The sequence below is a fragment of the Ctenocephalides felis genome, unplaced genomic scaffold (assembly GCF_003426905.1).
Source record: "Ctenocephalides felis isolate EL2017-DRISC unplaced genomic scaffold, ASM342690v1 CF-g0.4_SCAFFOLD_01170, whole genome shotgun sequence".
NCBI classification, from domain to species: domain Eukaryota; kingdom Metazoa; phylum Arthropoda; class Insecta; order Siphonaptera; family Pulicidae; genus Ctenocephalides; species Ctenocephalides felis.
This window is the reverse complement of record NW_020537324.1, coordinates 49487357-49508058: the sequence shown is the minus strand read 5'-3', so window position 1 is coordinate 49508058 and position 20702 is coordinate 49487357. Positions and strand designations below refer to the sequence as shown.

The 20702-nt window shown below is 28.1% G+C and overlaps 1 protein-coding gene across 1 annotated transcript in view; it reads right to left on the bottom strand.

The window, feature by feature from the left end:
• Window positions 1–20702, bottom strand: part of LOC113368303 (amyloid beta A4 precursor protein-binding family B member 1-interacting protein) — a 517505-nt gene that overhangs the window by 294623 nt on the left and 202180 nt on the right. The window contains exon 5 of the mRNA XM_026609849.1: window positions 9398–9529. Coding sequence (XP_026465634.1) covers window positions 9398–9463 — 66 coding nt within the window. The 5' untranslated portion in view covers window positions 9464–9529. The remainder of the gene's footprint in view (window positions 1–9397; window positions 9530–20702) is intronic.

Below are 20702 nucleotides of genomic sequence, written 5' to 3'. Positions count from 1 at the left end.
TTATGAAAATTTATTATATTTATTTATAATTTCGAAAAAGATAATTAAATGGGAAAAAATATAATTAAATTTTTTATAAGAGCATGTATGACAAAGAAACATACCCGAAGATACAGATAAACTGAAATCGATAAATGAATTGCTGAAGAATATTTTTGTGCACTTGAAGTAATTAAAACAAGTACGACCTGAAATAATTTCTAGCACCAATAAATATATTTGAAATGGAAAGAAATTTGTACAAATTTTGAAGTTTTATAAAAGCAATTACTATTAATAAAATTTATAAAAAATAATTACTTTAAAATTAAAGAATTCAACAAATTGTACTAAAAATTCAAATTTAAGAATTCAAAAAATTGTACTAACATTTTTTTCTGCGAAAATCTATGGATAAATAAGTAAGTATTCTAATTCATTTTTTTGTGAATTCAACAAATATGCACAAAACTTCGTATGAAAATTATAATTAGTATTGGTAAATATTTAATTATATATAATATACCATCATGAAACATAAGAACTTAAGTGATTTTTCCTAAATATTGTTATTCAAAGTATCAAAACTGATACTTTGCAAATATTTCTTGTTACTAAATATAGCCCAGCTGCCGGACTTTTTGGACTGGCTACTATGTATATAAATCGTATTTGCATTGTATATCAATATAGAAATGCGAATGCAGTAACGTATTAAAAATGCATGCACATGTTACATTGGAAGATAGCATCTGGGGATCTATTTGTCTTCTGTTTCCATCCTGGGTTATATTCTTGACTCAAGATTATATAAAATATTGAGTTAGATATTAATTTAGATAATAGTTGCTAAAAATATTCTACAATCGAGGAAAGAACTACTAAATTATTTAGAAAAAATACATTAGAGCCTCGTAAGCCAATCACTCAAGAATCTTGATATGAGTGATTGGCTTACGAGGCTCTAATGTATTTTTTCTAAATAATTTAGTAGTTCTTTCCTCGATTGTAGAATATTTTTAGCAACTATTATCTAAATTAATATCTAACTCAATATTTTATATAATTATTTATTGGTTCTTTCAAGCATAACGGTTCCATTAAATTAATTTCAATGCTGGTTGTGCACCCACACGCCTTTTTTTCTATTTTGCTGATAGTTAATATCTTATTAAAACAAGAAAGTTTAACAATTGGTGTTGTTTGGGTGTAATTGGTATTATAATGGATGTATTCAAGCAAATGAAGCAGATGTAAAAAATCACAGATAATTTAGTTAACAGTATATTGAACACAATAATAACAAACAAATCATAATAAAACAAAATATTGAGAGACTTAACTTCGCGCGCAGGATTTTTATGCTGAAAGAGGTAAGAAAAACAACAAGATACCGACTATTTTTTCTCGATGTTTGAATCTTTGTTGAAATAACATCAAAACATATTTTTCAGTATTTCAAATAACTTGTTTTTAGCAGACATTTTGGTTATACAAACCGATTATAATGAATCCGTCAAAATAAGATAATGAATACGAAAAATAGTATCAATCAGAAAAATAATATTTCTTTGCATATTTCAGAGTTATATTCTTATCGTTGATATATATATTATATAACAATAATATGTGTTTCACTAGTAACATATAGGTTATCTATAATATTTATATATATAAGAAAAAATATCATTATGTATAATATTTATAATACATTTTTTAATACTGCGATACTGTCATTTTAGTCTGATGGTCTCATTCGATTCAGAATGGCTTAAAACATAAATTCATGAAATTTAAAATAGAAGATTTACTTGGTATAACGATAGAGTACTTGGTCTTAATGAACATACTGAACCACTAAAGCCCTAAGGAAACTGGTTCAATTGTAAAAATGTATGATTTTTAAAAATTTGCTTTTAGAAAATAAAAGTTAACGTGTTCATTAAGTTAATTAACATAATTGAAAACATGTGTAATAAATCAACTCGGGATACTTTTAATCACTCATAAATTAATTAATTTTTTATTGATTAAGTTGATTATTTATACATATCGAGAAGTTCATGTAACTTGCCTTAAGGCAAAATACCAATACTAACTAGTTAGATTTAATTTTTATTAAAAATAATAATTATATATTGTCATTTTTTAAGCTGTTGTAATTTATTCAGACTTTTTAACTTAATGACTTTTTAGGAGAAAATCCCACGATTGGCTTATCTCAATTTGATACATTTTATTTTTAGGACTCATCTTTTACTGATGATGCATTGACGGGAAGGGCTATTACCACCTTGAACAAGTTTATATCAATATATTCAAGTAAAACCGGTGTAAATCTTTACTTCTCGATATTAGTCTGCCCGAGGTAGATATCGAATCTGGAACCCTCTGGATGCAACGCCAAAGTCGTAACAACTAAGCCACAAAAAAGCCCATATCCAAAAATGAGTGAATATGTGTTATTCCTATGAAGCATAATCATAAAATTATCTCTAGCAATAATACTTTCAAACATCGAGATGTATTGCAATCTAATTAATTATTAATGCACCAACGCTGAACTTTCAGTTTTGCCCATAATTCTCGAAACTCCAAACTTCATTACAATGTTCATACTTCGCAAACAGACAAGTTTAATATAACGAAATCTGTATTTCCAAGTTTTATAATAAAATATTCATTAACCTCTATACGTGATACAGCGACATCGAGCGTATTTATATTGCAGTTCAAATAGAAGTAACTTATTACGAAAGGTTTCAAAGCACTGGAGGCAATTCGCTTGAGGGTTTAATGTTACGCACGTCATGCTTGGTGTTTATTTTTAGCCACCCCTGCACGGAGAGTTGAAACTGAGGTCACGAAAGTGATTCTCAAGTGGGTTAAGTGAATACTCCAACTTTTGTTGATACTTAAAATATTGAAGTGATATGACTGATCACACTCTTGAAATCGGTCGGCATCATCACACATGAAAATCTCTGCATCCCTTTTACATATCATGGAAAATTTAAATTTATAGATTTCCGTAATTTCGATCTGAAATTGGTTTAGGTTTGTTTAGAACAATTTTTGATCAAGATTTATTAGTTTTGAGTAGATATGCCTAGATGCACTACTACAACAGAAGTTCAGTTTTATGTTTACTCATATTTAGATGATCTCTCAATTCTGAATTGATTGAGACCAAAATTGGGAAAGGTGCGCGTTTTTTACCCATAATTTAACTCTTTGTCGATGTTTTCTCAACAAACGACATCAACGAGTTTCAAAAATTAAAATCCATTAGATGAAACTCAATAAGACTTCGTTTTGGCTAATTTTTTTCGACAAAAACATGCCCAAAAATCAGTTGGAAATCAGCATCATCATCAAGATCAGCAATTTTCACGATTTTGATAAAAGTGTTTTTGATGATGACTGATGATTATCCGTGGTCTTGACAAACATATTAAAATACTATAGACTTGCGACAAGTGGCAGAATTATAAAAATTCATTAATATTTTGACCGTATAAGTTTCTAGTAGATGGCGAAAATGTTATGTTCAAAATAATATGAAAACTTTAAATGGTACGAAACCCATAGGAATGTAAAAAAAATATGCTTATTGTTAAAATCTCTACAAAATATTTGATAATTTTGTTAATTCTTCATCTTGTTGATACAAGTAAAATGCTTTTTGAATTATTAAAATCGGACGCCCCGTTCGGAGTTACCGTTTGTGGCACTTTTTGCCCGGTATCTTCAAAACGACCTGCTTATGCCGAAAACTAATCAGCACGTCTCCTTATCAACGACAATCGACTGTTTTTTGAATTAATCAAATCGGTTGATCCGTGTTCCCGAAATCGTCGACGAAAATTTGTATACATACACACGCATACATGCACACGCATACACACACATAAATCCATTTTTTCTAAGGTATGCCAAAATGTTCAGAAACCTCTGAAACGTAAAAAATAAAAATTTTCATTTTCGATTGCAATTACTATAACTTACCCTACGAGAAGTTAATTAAGCTTTACTATTTTTTTGGTACGTATATAATTATTATCAATCAAAATATACATTATTTTTGAAGACAATGTGTTGGCCTTTAAGCCTTTGAATAGTTTATCTCCAATGAGATATCTCCTTTTTTTAATATTTTATTTTAGATCGTATTTTTTTTAATCTTCGAATAAGAGATTCCTCACTTAACTTGTTTAAATCTTTGTTTGGGTGACCTTTTTCTTGGGTAATTTAGTAAAATAAATATTTTTGTTTAGATTTATCTTATTTTATACGAAATAGACGTTTCACAAGTAGAGTCAATCAAGAAAAACGCAGATGCTTTCTAGTGTGAAAAAGATGCCATCGAAGCGCAAAGTGCTCAAGAGGCATCCGGAATAGAACCCTTGTGAGCTATGAATAGCTTCAATATAATATGGAACGAGTTCTGTCGATGACATTATGTAGTTATGTACTCAGATATCTGCTTTATATCAGCCATATATCGATTTACACACGATTTACTTTTACAACACTCAAAGAAAAAAAGTATAGCCAAAACCGTCCCTAGGGCTCATACTTATCTTGTAACAATCATTTAATTTGTAGTGTCAATAATTTTTGTGCATTCTATGCACAAACTTATTCAAATTTTATATTGCCCTAATTAAAATTAAGATATAATATATAACCCTACCTTTGAAATCCAGATATATTCCATTTTAATTATATAAAGTTTTGTATCGATGGAACGCAAAGATCTTAATTGAACACTGCATTTGAGGATCAGAGAAATATCAAAATTTTCCTATAACAATACGCCGGTCCATCACACTTTGATAACGATTTCTTCCTAAAACACTGAATTTTTATAACACACGTTTTTTAAATTTGTTCATAATTATATTAACAGCAAGAAGATCTTTTCTGTACAACAATTTATACACTTATCACTGACACACAAAAATATAAATTGTCATTTTCAGATCTACCATGAAGTCCTAAGTAGATCAATACTAATGTTCGATTTTATCGATAAAACTATAATGCAAAAAACCAAGCACGTAAGTAACTTAAATTGGCGCGAAATATGAATTTATGCAATTGTTGCTTTCTTTGAAGACTCTGAACTTTTTAAATAATTGTTTCAAAATAAACAAAATCCACTGAAGATAACATTCCAATTATTTTATCATCACTTGTAATATATTCAATATTTTTGACATGTTAAAGTAAAATATGGAAAACGTTTAATTTTATGGTTTCATTGTTTTATTTCTAAAGTAATTATATATCGAATACAGATCTCCACGGTTGTTTTATTTCCAATAATATTCATAACTACAAGACATTAGTATCGAATAGAATTTGAAGACAGGTACAAAAGCCGCCTCGAAGATCACTCAAACTCACTTGCTAGAAAACTTACTTAACCATAATATTACCAGAGACAGGTTGAAAGAAAAATTTATTCTAAATTATTTTCTGGCATTCTCAAAATTCCTGATAAAGACTAGTGGTGTACGGCATCGTGCCTTGAAGCAAATTGCTGGAACTTCCCGTACTGTAATAAAATATTCGAAGTGTATTAAATGTTTTCAAATATATTATTTTAAATACTGTAACTTCCCTTATTTGTATTTTATAAACAAAATATTAAAATTTATTAATTAAACGATGATGTTCATATAAGTTTACATGAAAAGTAAATAAACAAATCTTAATGTTCCCCTTCGAAGAGGAGTTAGAATGAAAAATTATTAATTTTTATTTAATTAATTAATATTATTAGTAATATTATTTTTTGTAATTTTTTTTTTAAAATATTTTTTTTGCTTTTCCCAAAAACAACCGGTTCGTCAACATAAGCGAAAAGTTTTTCGAATCATTAAAATCAGATGCTTCGTTCTCTCAAAAACTGTCATTTCTTATATATTTAGTTCCGTATCTTCGAAACGACTGAACCTTTCTTTGCCAAAACCTAATCATCACTTCTCCCTATCATTACAAATTGAAAAATTTTCGAATCATTCCAATCGGTTGCCCGGTTCTCGCAAAAGCCGGGTTTCCATTTTCTGCTTTCTTTGCTTCGAATCTCGAAAGCGGTTGAACCGACCTTTCTCAAAAACTAATCAGCACTAATTCCCATCAGTAGGAATCGATTGCTTTTTCAATCATTCAAATCGGTTGAGCGATACTCTCGAAAACGTCGACAAAAAATTGTATCTACACTTACATTTACATACACACACAAATCCATTTTTTCTGAAGTATGCCAAAATGGTCAGAAACCCTGAAGCGTGAAAATATGCAAAAAAATTTCATTTTCGATTTTTGGCCCATTACTATGACTTACCCTAAGCAAAGTTAAAAAATCAAAGGACTTCGTAATGATAGTTTCAGCAAGTATTATGTTTCATCTACCTACACAAACGCGCCTTTCTTTCAAAAATACATAATGTTTTCACGTCTTTATCATTTGATATGAAACGTGCACGACTGCCTTTTTTGTTTTGTTTGTCTGATCGAAGTGAAATTTGTTTTTTGCTCATTAGTAACTTAAGCGTATACGAACAACCCTCGATCACATCCACAGTTAATGGTCGCTGTGATCATCTATTTAGGTCATGCCTGGAACGCATCACGAATTCGTCAATGGAGATCAAAAGTAGATGATGAAAAGAAACCTTTATGTTGTTGATTTTGGTAAATTGTCTGGGTTTTTATCTAGAAACATGGGTTTTATCTTAACGATTCCATCGGAATTTGATGTCATTTCGAACGTATTCTCTATTTCTTATACCAGAAACTGTATATTTGAAAGCAGTACAAAGCAGTGAATTCAGAAGATATAATTGATATGGACCATGGTACTAATATAATTTTGTTTGCCATACTATAATGATAAGAAAACAAGTAAATTAAGAAAAGTTAAAATTGACAAGAGTCGTGTCAAAAAATCGAATTAAAATACATTTCAGCAAAATAAAATAAAATTTGCTAGTGAAAAACTGAACTGTTCAGAACCACCCATTCTATAAGCTTTTTAGAAGACCTTACTATTCTATGAGAAGACATCCTATCAATTATAATTGCTATGCTATGCTACTAATTATTCATTTAATAAAATTTTATGTGCGACAATTTTATTAGATATATAATTAATACCATATGTATTTTATATATCTAATAAGTATATCCGTATGTTGCAGCAATGCCTCCGAAAGGCTATTTTCACTTGGGCTCATATTTGAGATCTATGATTTCAAGTGAAAACCTGGTGTTATGCTGCTTGGTACCGAGCTGGACGATTGAACCTGGGACTCCATAATAAGCTCTAATTAGTAGTGGATACATCTTAAAATATATACAAAAATATACGCAATTGAATCATAATAATAAAATTATTAAAAAAGGATAATGATATTATAATATTAATATTAATAGCATATGTATTTAATTCAATAGGATAAATCTAATAGCTATATCATATGGTGCAGTAATGCCCCCGAGAGGCTATTTTCACTTGGGATCGTATTTGAGATCTATGATCTGAAATCATACTGCTTGATACCAAGCTGACCGATTGGACCTGGGACTTCATAATGAGCTCTAATTAGTAGTGGATATATATTGAAATATATCCAATAATATACGCAATTGAATCATAATAATAAAATTATTAAAAAAGGATAATGAGATTACTAATATTAATAGCATATGTATTTAATTTAATAGCATATATCTAATAGCTATATCCTATGTTGCAGCAATGCCCCCGAGAGGCTATTTTCACTTGGAATCATATTTGAGATCTATGATCTCAAGTGAAAACCTGGTGTCATACTGCTTGATACCGAGCTGGCCTATTAAACCTGGGATTCCACAATGAGATCTAATTAGCAGTGGATATATTTTGAAATAAATCCAACAATATACGCAATTGAATCATAATAATAAAATTATTAAAAAGGATAATGAGATTACTTGAAATAGGGAAAGTGCCCTCAAATGAGTTCTAATCTGTACTAGTATTTTTGTAATATATATTTCCCTAGTTTTCGTTTTCTTACAAAAAAGTTATCAATTTTATTAATGCCCGGGTTCGATCCCAGAAGCAGTATTGATATACATTTTCATTTGGAAATATAGATCCAAAATGCAATTCCCAATGAAAAAAAACTTTCTGGGTATTGCTGTATGTAATGAAATATAACATGATCACAGTTAGATAAATTCTAACAATAAAAATTTATCAAACATAATCATATTAACCATTGAGCTGCCATCTAAGAATTTATTAATAAAATATTAATTTTTTAATGTGAAATATTGTCTACATATTTTTCTGAAAATTCTAAAGTTTTAAATATTCTTCTGCAGTTCTATAAAAATCTTTTGAGGAATAATAGATACAAATAAAAATTTTATCTTCTATTATTTTCTGAAAGTATGAAAAGCAGCAGCATAAAAAAAATCATTAAGAAAACTGTAGAATATAAAACACTTTTGCGAGTGTAAAGTTGCAGCTTGGCATTGAATTGAAGATATGCAAATATGTTGGTGGAACTGAACTTGGCAAGATAAAAATAACAAATAGTCTTTTATAACTGAGCAAAAATTTATTCACAATTAACTCAAGACTTTGGAAAACAAAAATACTGTAAAAGATAAAGAAACGAGCTTGCTTGGAATTGCTGCTATAAAAATGACGAATGACATTCTCAAGCTTGAATTATATAATGATATCAAATACTATTGTTAAAAAAGTACATCTATGAAACAATCATTTTTATATACAATTAGAAAATGTATCATACATTAATTCGATGCATGTTTTTGAAACATTGTTTGACTTATTTAACGATAATTTATCATGTATTTATTTGATTATCATATTGTTCCTAATAGAATCAATATCAAATTAATAAGAAAAAAAATGTTCACAATAATCAAAGATGGTGCATTACGTTTTAAAAAAACTAACGGTTAGTTTTTTCTTAAATCAGATTATATTAAACATTTGTCATGAATGCTTTGCTCATCTTACAATTAATATTATTTATTAACTTTTCATTATAACTCATTGGCAACTAAGTTTTGCGATGACACTATAAAAATTGATTTGCAAACGAGACAAGAATTTTTATAGAAGATATAAACATTTATAAGTTACTCTCATGCTTAATACGATTTTTTCGTATTAAGTGTTCCGCAAACTGACACAAATTGTTCATATCTCGCATTATACGCTTTGAGCCTGAAGCCACGTTTTTATCCGGACCTTAAAAAATCGTCTTAACGGGGTTTACTGTGAATAGCCTATAATTAGGGTACTTTAATTTTCTAAGAAAGTTCATTTTATTAATAGATACTAATCATAATTATAGTTTTATGAGTAATAAAGTATTTAACTCACCCCAATTAACACGTCGAGCTCGTTGAGCCACGTATCCAACAGCATCTGTGGATCTTCTTCCGACATCTTTAATGGCTTCAATTTTTTTTCACAAAATTTATCATCCACGTCATACGAAACACTTGCACTAATCTAAAAATAAATACAAAATCATATTTAAATCCTTATTTAAATAGAATAGTTTAGAACATATAAGTGACAAATTAAGAGATGATGGAGAATCTTTATGGAAGAGTCAACTTGAATATAATTCAATATTTTAAATATTTCATGCATGATTTATATATATATATATATATATATATATATATATATGCCTTCAAAATATCTAAACAGTTTTTTTTTATACTAACATCAAGGTTCTAAAAAATTTTGATTCATAACCACAAGTTTGATTCATACCAAGTTCTATGGCGATAAAATTCAAAAATAGTGTTAATAAAATTCTAACGGACTATATATATTGTTATAGGTATCATTGAAGGTGATAGGCAGTACTATTGAAAGTTAAAACACCAAGTGCACTGCTGCCTAAATAATAAAATATGTCGAGGACTCCTTTTTCCAATGCAAAAGTGGTCCAAAGTGATATTGTTTACAAAAATATAAAAACAAGTGTATTACTATTATTTTAATCTTTTATTTTGCTTGGTAACTATTTTATAATATAACATTACATAAAAATTGCTATTTTACTATTTTGTCTTTAACGAGAAGTACAAATTTCTCGTGCGGTTGGGACAGTTTTGCACCTAACTGTACATGTATACTAAAATAATAATGATCCTTGTAGATTTAACTTAAAACTGGGAATAGGATACCTAATAGAGTGATATCTATTAAAAACCTTTCAGAATTTATAACGCAATAAAAATATTCAATAAATTATACCGATAACCACAAAAAAGCTTTGCGCCGTCTGTTACGAGTTCACGTAATCGTTCCCTAATGAAAGAACAACATCGAAATAAAAACAACAGCGGTTTTCCATCTGTGCTTACTTTTTCTTTGTTTCGCAAAAGAAAAGCTGAGTGCTTTTCTTTCACACAACCCCTCGCACTGCTGTAGTCGACTGCGAAAAGCTTCAGATTTCGTAAAGGGTAGTAAGGTTTGGTATACACAAAAAACATTTACAACTTAAAATAGTAGTAGATCGTTTAGGCAAAACATCTGTTTTGTACAAAAATCAATTAAATAATCAAAAAAAAATATTTATGCCTTTTTGCTGATTATATTAGAAAGAATTCTGAAATACAATGAAAAAAATTATATTTTATAATTTTTAATGACTTATTATATCGGTGGCTTGTAGATAGTATTGATTTCTTATAAAAACAGCAATCATAACTCGAGAATCTTATAAACTACTGTAATAACATTTCTTAACCGATTCAGAAAGCAACCCAACTTTTGGCCTCTATTATAATTTTTTTTCTCTAATACTAAGAATTTTTAATTTGATTGAGCGAACTAATTATTATACCTTTTGATAAAATCATAAATTAAGTTGAAACACTTAATATTCAATCAATAATGTAATTAAATTAACAGATTTCATTGCTTCATTCATATTATTACTAATAGAAATTTTCCTCCGTATTTATACAGGATCATATGTTACACTTCTTGATTTTCTTCCCGCCAATATTATTTGGAATATCATCAATTTTGTTAACACATCCCGAATCATCTATTGCATTTAAAATTGTTTTTGCCGTCAAATTTAAGGCTTCTATACTATCATTTAGAAGTGAAACTTCTTTAGACGCGACCGTAACTGGGTGTAAATCCGTACAAATGCAACGGAAGTGCGTTACGGCCGAGTCGAGTGCCAATTACTCATTATTCTCTCTCGATGATATCATTTCTATACGGGTCGTCGTATCATGTGTAGTTGTATGCGTGACTTTGTACGTGCGTTTGGATCGCTAGAATATTTTAATTACAAATATTTATAGTGCAAATAATAAAACAAATGAAAAATTGAAGTAATTTGTATTATTCGAGGTTTTAGAGGTTACTATATAACTTTGAGGTTATTACTATAATGGAAAATATTTTTAAAGGTAAGACAGATATTACAGCTGCTCAAAGAAAAAAAATACAAGCAGTAAATGAATGTATGTTAATTTTATTACATGAAGTTCAAACACAATTACATGATGTGTTAAATTGTGGAAACAATATGTCTTTAGGCGTTGTTTAACATAATCCACTATGAATATTATAGAATTTATTAGTCAGCAATTACTTCATTACTCTAATGAAGGTTCAAGTTCTAAATGCTAATTACAATGACAAACCAATCATGGCATTTTTGAAGTAGTTATAAATATTTCAAATGCTATTATGAATATATAATTTATAATTCATTTTCATATAAATATGCATAATGGTTGAAATTAATAAATGTGTGCAACACGAGTGTTACAATATTACTAATAAACATTATTCAAAACTGTTTTATGATGTATTTATTTTTAACTTAAATGCCATCTCGCATAATAGCAAAAAAGTTTTACTTCAATCGCGTGTGAACCTTACGGGCACTCGTTTTTTATTAAGTATTCATATGGATCCTGGTAATTTTACAATAATTTAACTATTTTATCTTTCATAGTTGACAATGATACTTTATCGTTAATTTTCGATCTTTTAATTCTAGTAGATATTAATTTTTCATCCTCTAATCTCAAACTATATTACAGTAATAGAATTATAATTTCAAATAAATTATTGAATTACTATTTGAAAAAAAAGTTAATATAAAAAACTGATCTAAAATATTTTAATGAACTCATCTATTAAATATTGCCGCTTATCGTAAAATTTCCTATACAAATTTGGAATGCAAGCAATTTAAATTTCAAAAAGATCAATAAATATTAACTGAATATTCAATCTGTATTTAATATATTTACGATTCGATTATAGTATATTAATCTAATAAACTTTATAGACAGATGACATAAAAACGATTTTTTGAAACGGGGTTCTAGTCAGTTTCATTTGATATCATAAATCCTTAATGTTATCGACAAATCTCGTGCATAACATAATTATAATTTAGAAGATAAATTGCCGGTGATGCGATCTTAGCTTAAAGGTTTCTTCATTACACACACCTAGTTTGATGAAACATCAGGGAAAAATAAACAAGAAAAGAAGTAGAAAATTAGTATTGTGTTAAGGAAAGCAGAACAAAAAAATTCATTCAAAGAGAAGCTATAGTACTGCCACGAAGAGTGTCGAGGCGGCAATGGAGCATCAGGGGTGAGATCTAATTTTATGATAATGCCGTAAGGGAGGTTTTTAAATTGCGTATCGAGTGCTATTTAATGTAGAACGCTTTTGCCTGATTACTAGTTCGATTGAAATCGAGCTTATAATCAGATGACATCGTGCGGCAAAGTAATGTATTTCCAAATCGTTTAAATCTTCAGAACCGGAGATTAGTCATTTCAATACCGAAATTACGTTTGTGCGGCTCAAGAATAGAATTAATTCAAAAGTGGATCAACGTTTATACGACCTATATGACTTTCATTATATTACGTCTTCATTACTTTATTAGACCGCAACATTACGTTCTATTAAATTAGTAGAAATACATTAAATTCGAGGATATTATGTGAAATATAATTGAATTTTACGCGAATTATGAAATAATTATATAATATTTTCTATTGTTATTTAGTAGTTTATGAGCACAATAAGCAATATTGTGTAACTTTTCATCACTGACATAAATGTTATGTGCTTGCACTTAAATACAATTATTTCTAACTTTTTAGGAAAAAATTCTATAATTAACTATATATTGCATAAGGTTGGCAACTAAGTGCGGATTTTTTCATTGAGCTAAATAACTTTATTAACTTCCCGTAGAAGAAGTTTACGCTTTCGAGAAAAAATCCGATTCGCCAATTTTATGTTTTCTCGACGTTTTAAACCATTCTGAATCGAATGGGACCAAATTTGGTATAAGCATGTGTCAAAAACGGCTGGACTGATTTCAAAAAATTAAAAGTCATTCGATGTATATCGCTAAGACTATCGTTTGTTAGTTTTGCGCGACGATACGCCGAACAGTTTCTTTGTAAATAGCAGAAAAGTGAAAAAATTTTTGTCGACGTTTTAGCTCTCAATTCTGAATCGATTTTAAAAAATCAAAAACTGTTCGAAAGATATTGGGCTTGAGAATGATACTAATTAATTTTAGGTAAAAATCTACCGGAAACCGGAATTTTATGAAACTTTTGTCAGTAGATAACATGGTCTTAGCCTAACATTCATCAAGTCAAACATTCATCAAAGTTTGAGAAAATATTGTAGTCCAAATTTGTATCAAAAGTTTCTTAAGAAAATTCATTAAAATTCAAAATAAAAAGCTACAATTTTAGAACATACAAACAAGAACGTGAAATATAATTAATATAATTGCAGATGATTTGAATATGTTTGAAAAAATTCTATTGGAAATCAGAATGTTTATATTTAATTAAGAGCAATAACTTTATTCTTGAAATTAACAATTGAAAAATTTATCTAAATTTCTAAATTTCAATTTCTATTGATTAAGTCAATTATTACATATTTCGGGAAGTTCATGCAACTGGCCTTAAGGCTAAATGCCACTTTCAACTGGTCTTATACTGTATTGCCCATTGATATTCATGACTTTTAGTCGTCTTCGAAGCATCACCTTTTAAATACTTCTGGTTTTTATTAGCAACTTAATCAGGTACAATTTGACACCATAATCATTAATGATCTTTAAAGATTCAAGACGTTTTAAAAAGATTGGAAAAAAATTAGCAGATGATGCAAAGTCAGGACTATAGCAAAATAACAAAAACTGAATATAGGGAAACAGCCCATCCAAGCTCCAATAATTTTTGCCCAGTGGCCAAATATATGGAAATTTATGGACATCGATAATAGAAAAAATCATCGTTTCGTTTCGTTAGTTGTTTAATGTAGACTTCAGAATTAATCGTTCAGTTGGATGTTATGAGTGAAAGTAGACAATTATCTTATAATAATCTTCAATTGGATGACCAGAGCGTTTTTAATCTTTGAGTGATAAATCACCCGAACGGAATTTGGCAAACCAATTTTGACACTTTTTTTTTTAAAGGTTCGTCACCATAACCAACTCATACCTTTTTGTGAGCTTAAAATGCCTTTTTACCTATGCAGAAATTGAAAAGCAAAATATGGCATAAAAATCGATTTGATTTTCCATCCTTCAAGAGACACTAAACGACAAGTACGCAATCGGTCAAGAAACTCTTCTTTTGAAATGAACATCTAAATTGACTACAATCCATTAACAAATGGTATTTTACATTTGCAAACCTAAAAATTCAATTGAAAGCATCTAAGATAAAAGCCGCACGTATTTAGTTACCAACCTAATATTTCTTTACATTTCTAATAATTAGAAATCTGCATAAACTTTCCGCTAAAGTAATCATTATAGGTATAACCATTTTTATGACAATAATAAAATTGTGTTCCCCGTTGTCCCTAATTAATACAAGTAAAACTTAATTTGCAACATCCAACACTGTATAGACCTATACTTGTAGACCTTACTTGAAAGATGTTAAATCATTTAAACTTCAATAGACGGCATTATATTAAAACTCTGTTACAATTCAGCAGAAACGAGCAATCTTGTACAATAAGACCAAAGAGAGGCCAGATTTTAATTTGCTTTATCCGTAAAATATGACGTTAGCAGAAAAGCGATTACGAAGCGTTTTCCGTCACTTTACGACTTATAGCATGAAAATAAATTGAAATGGTTAAGTTTATTAATTTGAATTAGAATTTATGGCTAGTATGTTTTTAATAAGTGAAATAGAGATATCGAAAATATTTCTCAACTTTGAAGTCGAATTACCTATTGTTAAAACACACACAGCATCATATGCCATATATAAAAAATACAATAAATTTTATTCAAAAATTATAATAACATTTAATAAAATTTATAATAATATGGTTCAATATTCAATAATAAACCTATGTAGCAATTTTTTATGAAAAATCTTGATTTTTGATAATTGCATACGATTGCATACGATTTTACATGATTTATATAAAAAAATATATATGAATAATTATTTAATGTCAAGCGATTAAATAAAGAATGTTATTAATATACAAAGTAAATCATAATATATTATAAAAGAATAAAAAATAGTAATAAAATACAATAAATTTTTTTAAATAGTTTTGTTAAATTGTATATACTTTCTTCTAGTAATTAAAGGTAGTAAATAATGAAACTATTGACTGATAAATGACGATCATATTAATCGAATTTAGATAAAATTAAGAATTAACTAGTTGGTATTGGTATTTTGCCTTGAGGCCATTTACATGAACTTCCAGATATGTGTAAATAAACGACTTAATCAATAAGAAGTAAATTAATTATGACTGATTAAAAGGATTCTAAGTGAATTTATTACGCACATTTGAAAACGAACGAACACGTTAAGTCGGAGTATTTTCTAGAAGCAAATTTTCACAAATCAATAATTTTATATAATTGAACCGGTTTCCGTCGGACTTTGTTAGTTTTAGTCAGTTTTAGTAATTTCAATTTTGACAAACGTCCAAAAAACTGCTCATTTTCTCAAACTTTGATTAATTTTTAAAATTAAACTACTCGTCGTAAAGACGTAATATTTCAGTATGTTCTATGAGACTATGATATATATCGCCAAAAAAAGTTCAATCAAAAACGGCTTAAATTTTCAAACGGCTGATCGTCACGCAAAATTGATAAACGCTAGTCCTCATTGAGATACATCAAATGGTTTTTAAATTCTTGAAATCGATCCAGCCGTTTTTGAGAAAACGTCAATTTACGGCAAAAAATTGGTTCACATACACACACACACATACTTTTTCCAAATTTGGTCTCATTCGATTCAGAATGGCTTGAAACGTCGGGAAGTTAATGATGTCACGCTTACGTGAAATAAATTTAATAAATCTAATAAATTTAATGGATTTTTAAATAAACAAGGTTAGATTATGTGTATTTGAACACTAATTTGATATAAAAAATAAATTCTTTAATTATAATTTCTTAAAATGTAAGATTTTTCGCAATTTCTTTTAATACGATAGGATACAAAATATTATTTTTTCATAAACTAAATACTGTTGACTTTTTATAGGTTGCAGCAATTCCGAGTAAAAGCTTTTTTCACTTATACACATATTTCTATCTATACTTCATCTTCATACATTAGGCTGCCCGTGACGGTTATCTAACTACTGATTCGCAGCTCACTAATCCATAAAATTTAATAAAAATCAAACATAATAAGTTAAGGTAACAAAATTCAAAACAAAGTACGGATGTAGTGACAGTCGTCATAGCACAATAACTATGCTGATTTTTTAGATAGGATGCAAAGGGAAAAAGATGAAGTATACTTGTATGAACAAGTTTACATTACTGCTTTCAGCCTTCGCTCTACATTAACATAATCTGTTAGACTGAACAGCTTTTGTTTATTCGATTTCTTTTAATAATTTTCCCTCTGTTATTTGTATACAGGTGATTCACTCTATTTTTTATTTACATGCATATGTTGTATTTTTTGTCCTTTTTGAGTAAAAGTTAAACAGATGAAGTAAAATCTAACTTAACTAGGATAAAATAGGAAAAAGAAAAGAAAAGGAAAATTTAATACAGGAAAAAAGATTTCACAGAGATTTCTTGTTTAAAAAAATATTTGTTATATATTTTCATATTATACTTACGAGCTTTGTTTAAATTATTTTATTGTGTTGTGCTACATATTTCTGACAATGAAAGTTGTTATAAACCATATTTATGTTTATAACGGCCTCCGTTATAAACATCAATGGACGGTTGTCCTCTTCTTGTATGATTTGATTTTATGACTAATCTATCGTACTTAAAGATAGTATATCAGTATTTTCTCGCAGACTAATATTCAAATTACCATTTAATTTACTTTTCTCCCAGTTAACTGGTAAATTAATCAAATGATTGATTATAAAGAAGTGACACATCCGTACCCAGTCTTTAATATACAAAACCTTTCTTAAAAACAACTTTGAGTTAACTGTTTTTAGAACTGAATTTAAAACTATATGAAAACGATTAAACATATTCCAAAACCAGTGACTTTTATCCTAGAATCATTCTTTTTCTCAGCGTAAGAAATCATAGTGCAAAACAATTTGAAACCGCGCAAATATGAAGTAAGACATGGGCAATCTAAAACACTGCTCCAAAAAAGCAAGAAAAATAATCAAAATATAATGCTTATTTAGCCATATAAATATGTTTTTTATTCCTGATTTATGTTGTAAAAGTTAATACAATTACAGAAACGAGACCATAAAGCATGTTAAAAGATAAAAGTGCAATAAAAGTTAGTAGAAAAAAATGGAAAAAAGCAAGTTGGTGCATTTGTGCTTGTGTTTTCTATCATTTTTATTGCCCATCTATCTTAATCCGTCGGGTTCATGCGGTGGGTGTGCCGCGTATTTTTACAGCGATGCTGACACCGGAGTCGTGACTCGGGCAATTTATAACAATATAGAGGTAGGTAGGGCTGCGATGTGTACCTACATCAATTCCCTTATATTGTTTATATAAATAAATAAATAAATACATTTTGAATATAATTTCTTAGAATTTCATTATTTATTCAAAATGACTTCTTAGAGTATTACTATTCGAAGGACCCATTAAACTCATAGCAATATATATGTTTACTTTAATGCTTTAGTCAATTTATTTTTGCTTACATAAAAATATATTATATTTAAATTTATCCCGTCTGTATTTATTCTGTATGAATTAGTAATTATTTGCTATTTAAATGGGAATTTAAAAAATATCAAGTTCTTCTAAAATGAAAGTTAATTATAGAGTTAGCGCAATTATTCAGGATTGTAAAGTGGTGAAATACTTGATACGTTTATTATTGATAAAATTGGAGTGAAAAATTAAAAACCTAAAAATGACATGATTTTTCCTAGGAAACTACTTGCCCACGATCAGTTCAAATGTTTGTTATACGCGAAAGCTTCAATGTTCGAGAAAGAAACATTTGAACTGAATGTGAGTGAAATGCATTAGCCGTTATTGTATTATTTTTTAGTTTTTATTTTTTCATTCAAAATTTTCTAATAATAGAATTATGAAGTATTTTACCATTTTAAACCACAATAACCAAAAAAAGATTATAAGCTTCAGATTAAGAGCTTCACCAAAGCTCTAAAGCTCCAAAAAAAACACGAAAAATAATCAAAATATAATGCTTATTTAGCCCTAAAAGCTCATAATTTCCAAACAACGTGATTTAGTTTCTTTCTCTATTTTTTTCAGAACAAATCAGGTCGATACTATTACACCGTTTCTGCTTGGCTTTAAGTTCTGGGACACCCTGTATAAAATACAAATCTGTACAATTTTTTTCATATGACTATTTTTAAACTGCCGATTTTTGACTCATTTTAGTTTCATAAATATTCATTATAGCAAACGTTTTAAAGAATATAATATCTCGAGTATATGGATATATTTCTTATATTTTTTAAGTCCTATAAGAATTAATATAAAAATGTATGATCTTTTTATGGAAAAGATACTAAACAATTTAATGCCTATAATAAAGCATTTGTAATGAAACTTAATAACCGTGAAAATTATTGAGATAAAAAGCGTGTGACAAAAATATTATAAGTTTTGTAGATAATTGTATAAATTATTTTCATAGATCGATTTTCAAAATTGATGAAATTCAAAAGAGCCCTGAATTAAGGCACAACAATAAGATTTACTATTTAATTTGTGTCAGATTGTAAAACGATTATATAGAAACCATATAATTTAATCGAAGAAGTAGTATATTATTGCAATCTGAATAAAAAAATTAAAGGTAATGAAATTTCATTCTGAATTACTATTTAAAACTGTTTTTAAACATATCAAGAAAAGCGTTCCGTATAACTTAGTTTTTGCCAATAGATATTACAAACTATTAGTGATCGAGTTCGAAAACTTTAAAAATATGTAGTTAATTTCATTCCTTCATCAATTTAAATATTTTGAAAAGAAAACTATTTTGGCATATTGTATAAACTTAAAATTGAACAAATTATAAACATATATCACAAAATATAGAACTTTATCAAAATGATTTTAAAAAATACGTATTGGGTTTAATACATACTTTTTCTAGAGTATGCAAAAATATTCAGATGGTGCAGTGGATGAGTTCAACCCTTGATATAACAACGGAATTATTTCTGTAATATATACAATTGTCTGTATAATTTACTGCGAGATTTCAATTTTGATAAGGTCTATCAGAATATCGATAAATAGAGAATTACATCTTTAAGAACGCAATAATCAAACCCACAAATCTGGCACGTAGGCGGCGCATAAACAAGTGGATTAAAATTTAAATAATATTTGCTTTCGCAAATATAATCTTGCACACGTATTAAAACAAATGTTGTAAACAAAATAACTATAATGCAAACTCTAATTCATTCTTAAACTATTAATCATTATCGATTAAATGTCGATTGATACGATATTGAAGTACATACATAATTTTAATTACAAAATAAAATTGCAAATAAAATATCTTTGGCATATTTAAGAAGTGATTCGTAGTTAGAAAATTATTGCACAATTTTAACTGTAATTATATTACAATTAAAATTATTATAAATATCGAAGATCTAATTATAGTGTTTCAAATCTAAATCGTCAGAATATTTTTAATCGAAATTATCCAGGAAACTAGGGATTTTTAGATAGAACCGTATAAAAATTTTACTAAATCATTTTTTAAGTTTTACCATATTTAATCTGATTTATTGTTACTCATTAAATCTTTTTCAAATTTGCGTAACACGAAAAAAACTTCCTCTTCTCTTTATTGTAAATTTTTTTTATTTCAAAAATTTGAGCTTAATGCTTTTAATAAAATTTATTTTCATTTTGAAGGAAAAAGTACAACTGTGCAGTGATCTTACTGCTTTTATTAAGTTTGAATATTATTTATGTGGATTTATTAGATAAGTATTATATCAGCGATTTAAGTGACATATTCTCCGGTAAAATAGACAGTAACATAGCGTTGTTATGGCAACGGTATGTTACCCTCCTTTCTTCATATAAATTGGTAGTAAACATTGCCAAAATTCTGTTGTAAGATGTTTAATAGTATGAAATTGTCCAGATTTTTTTCTTGGAAATTATGAAGCTAAAGCACAGTCC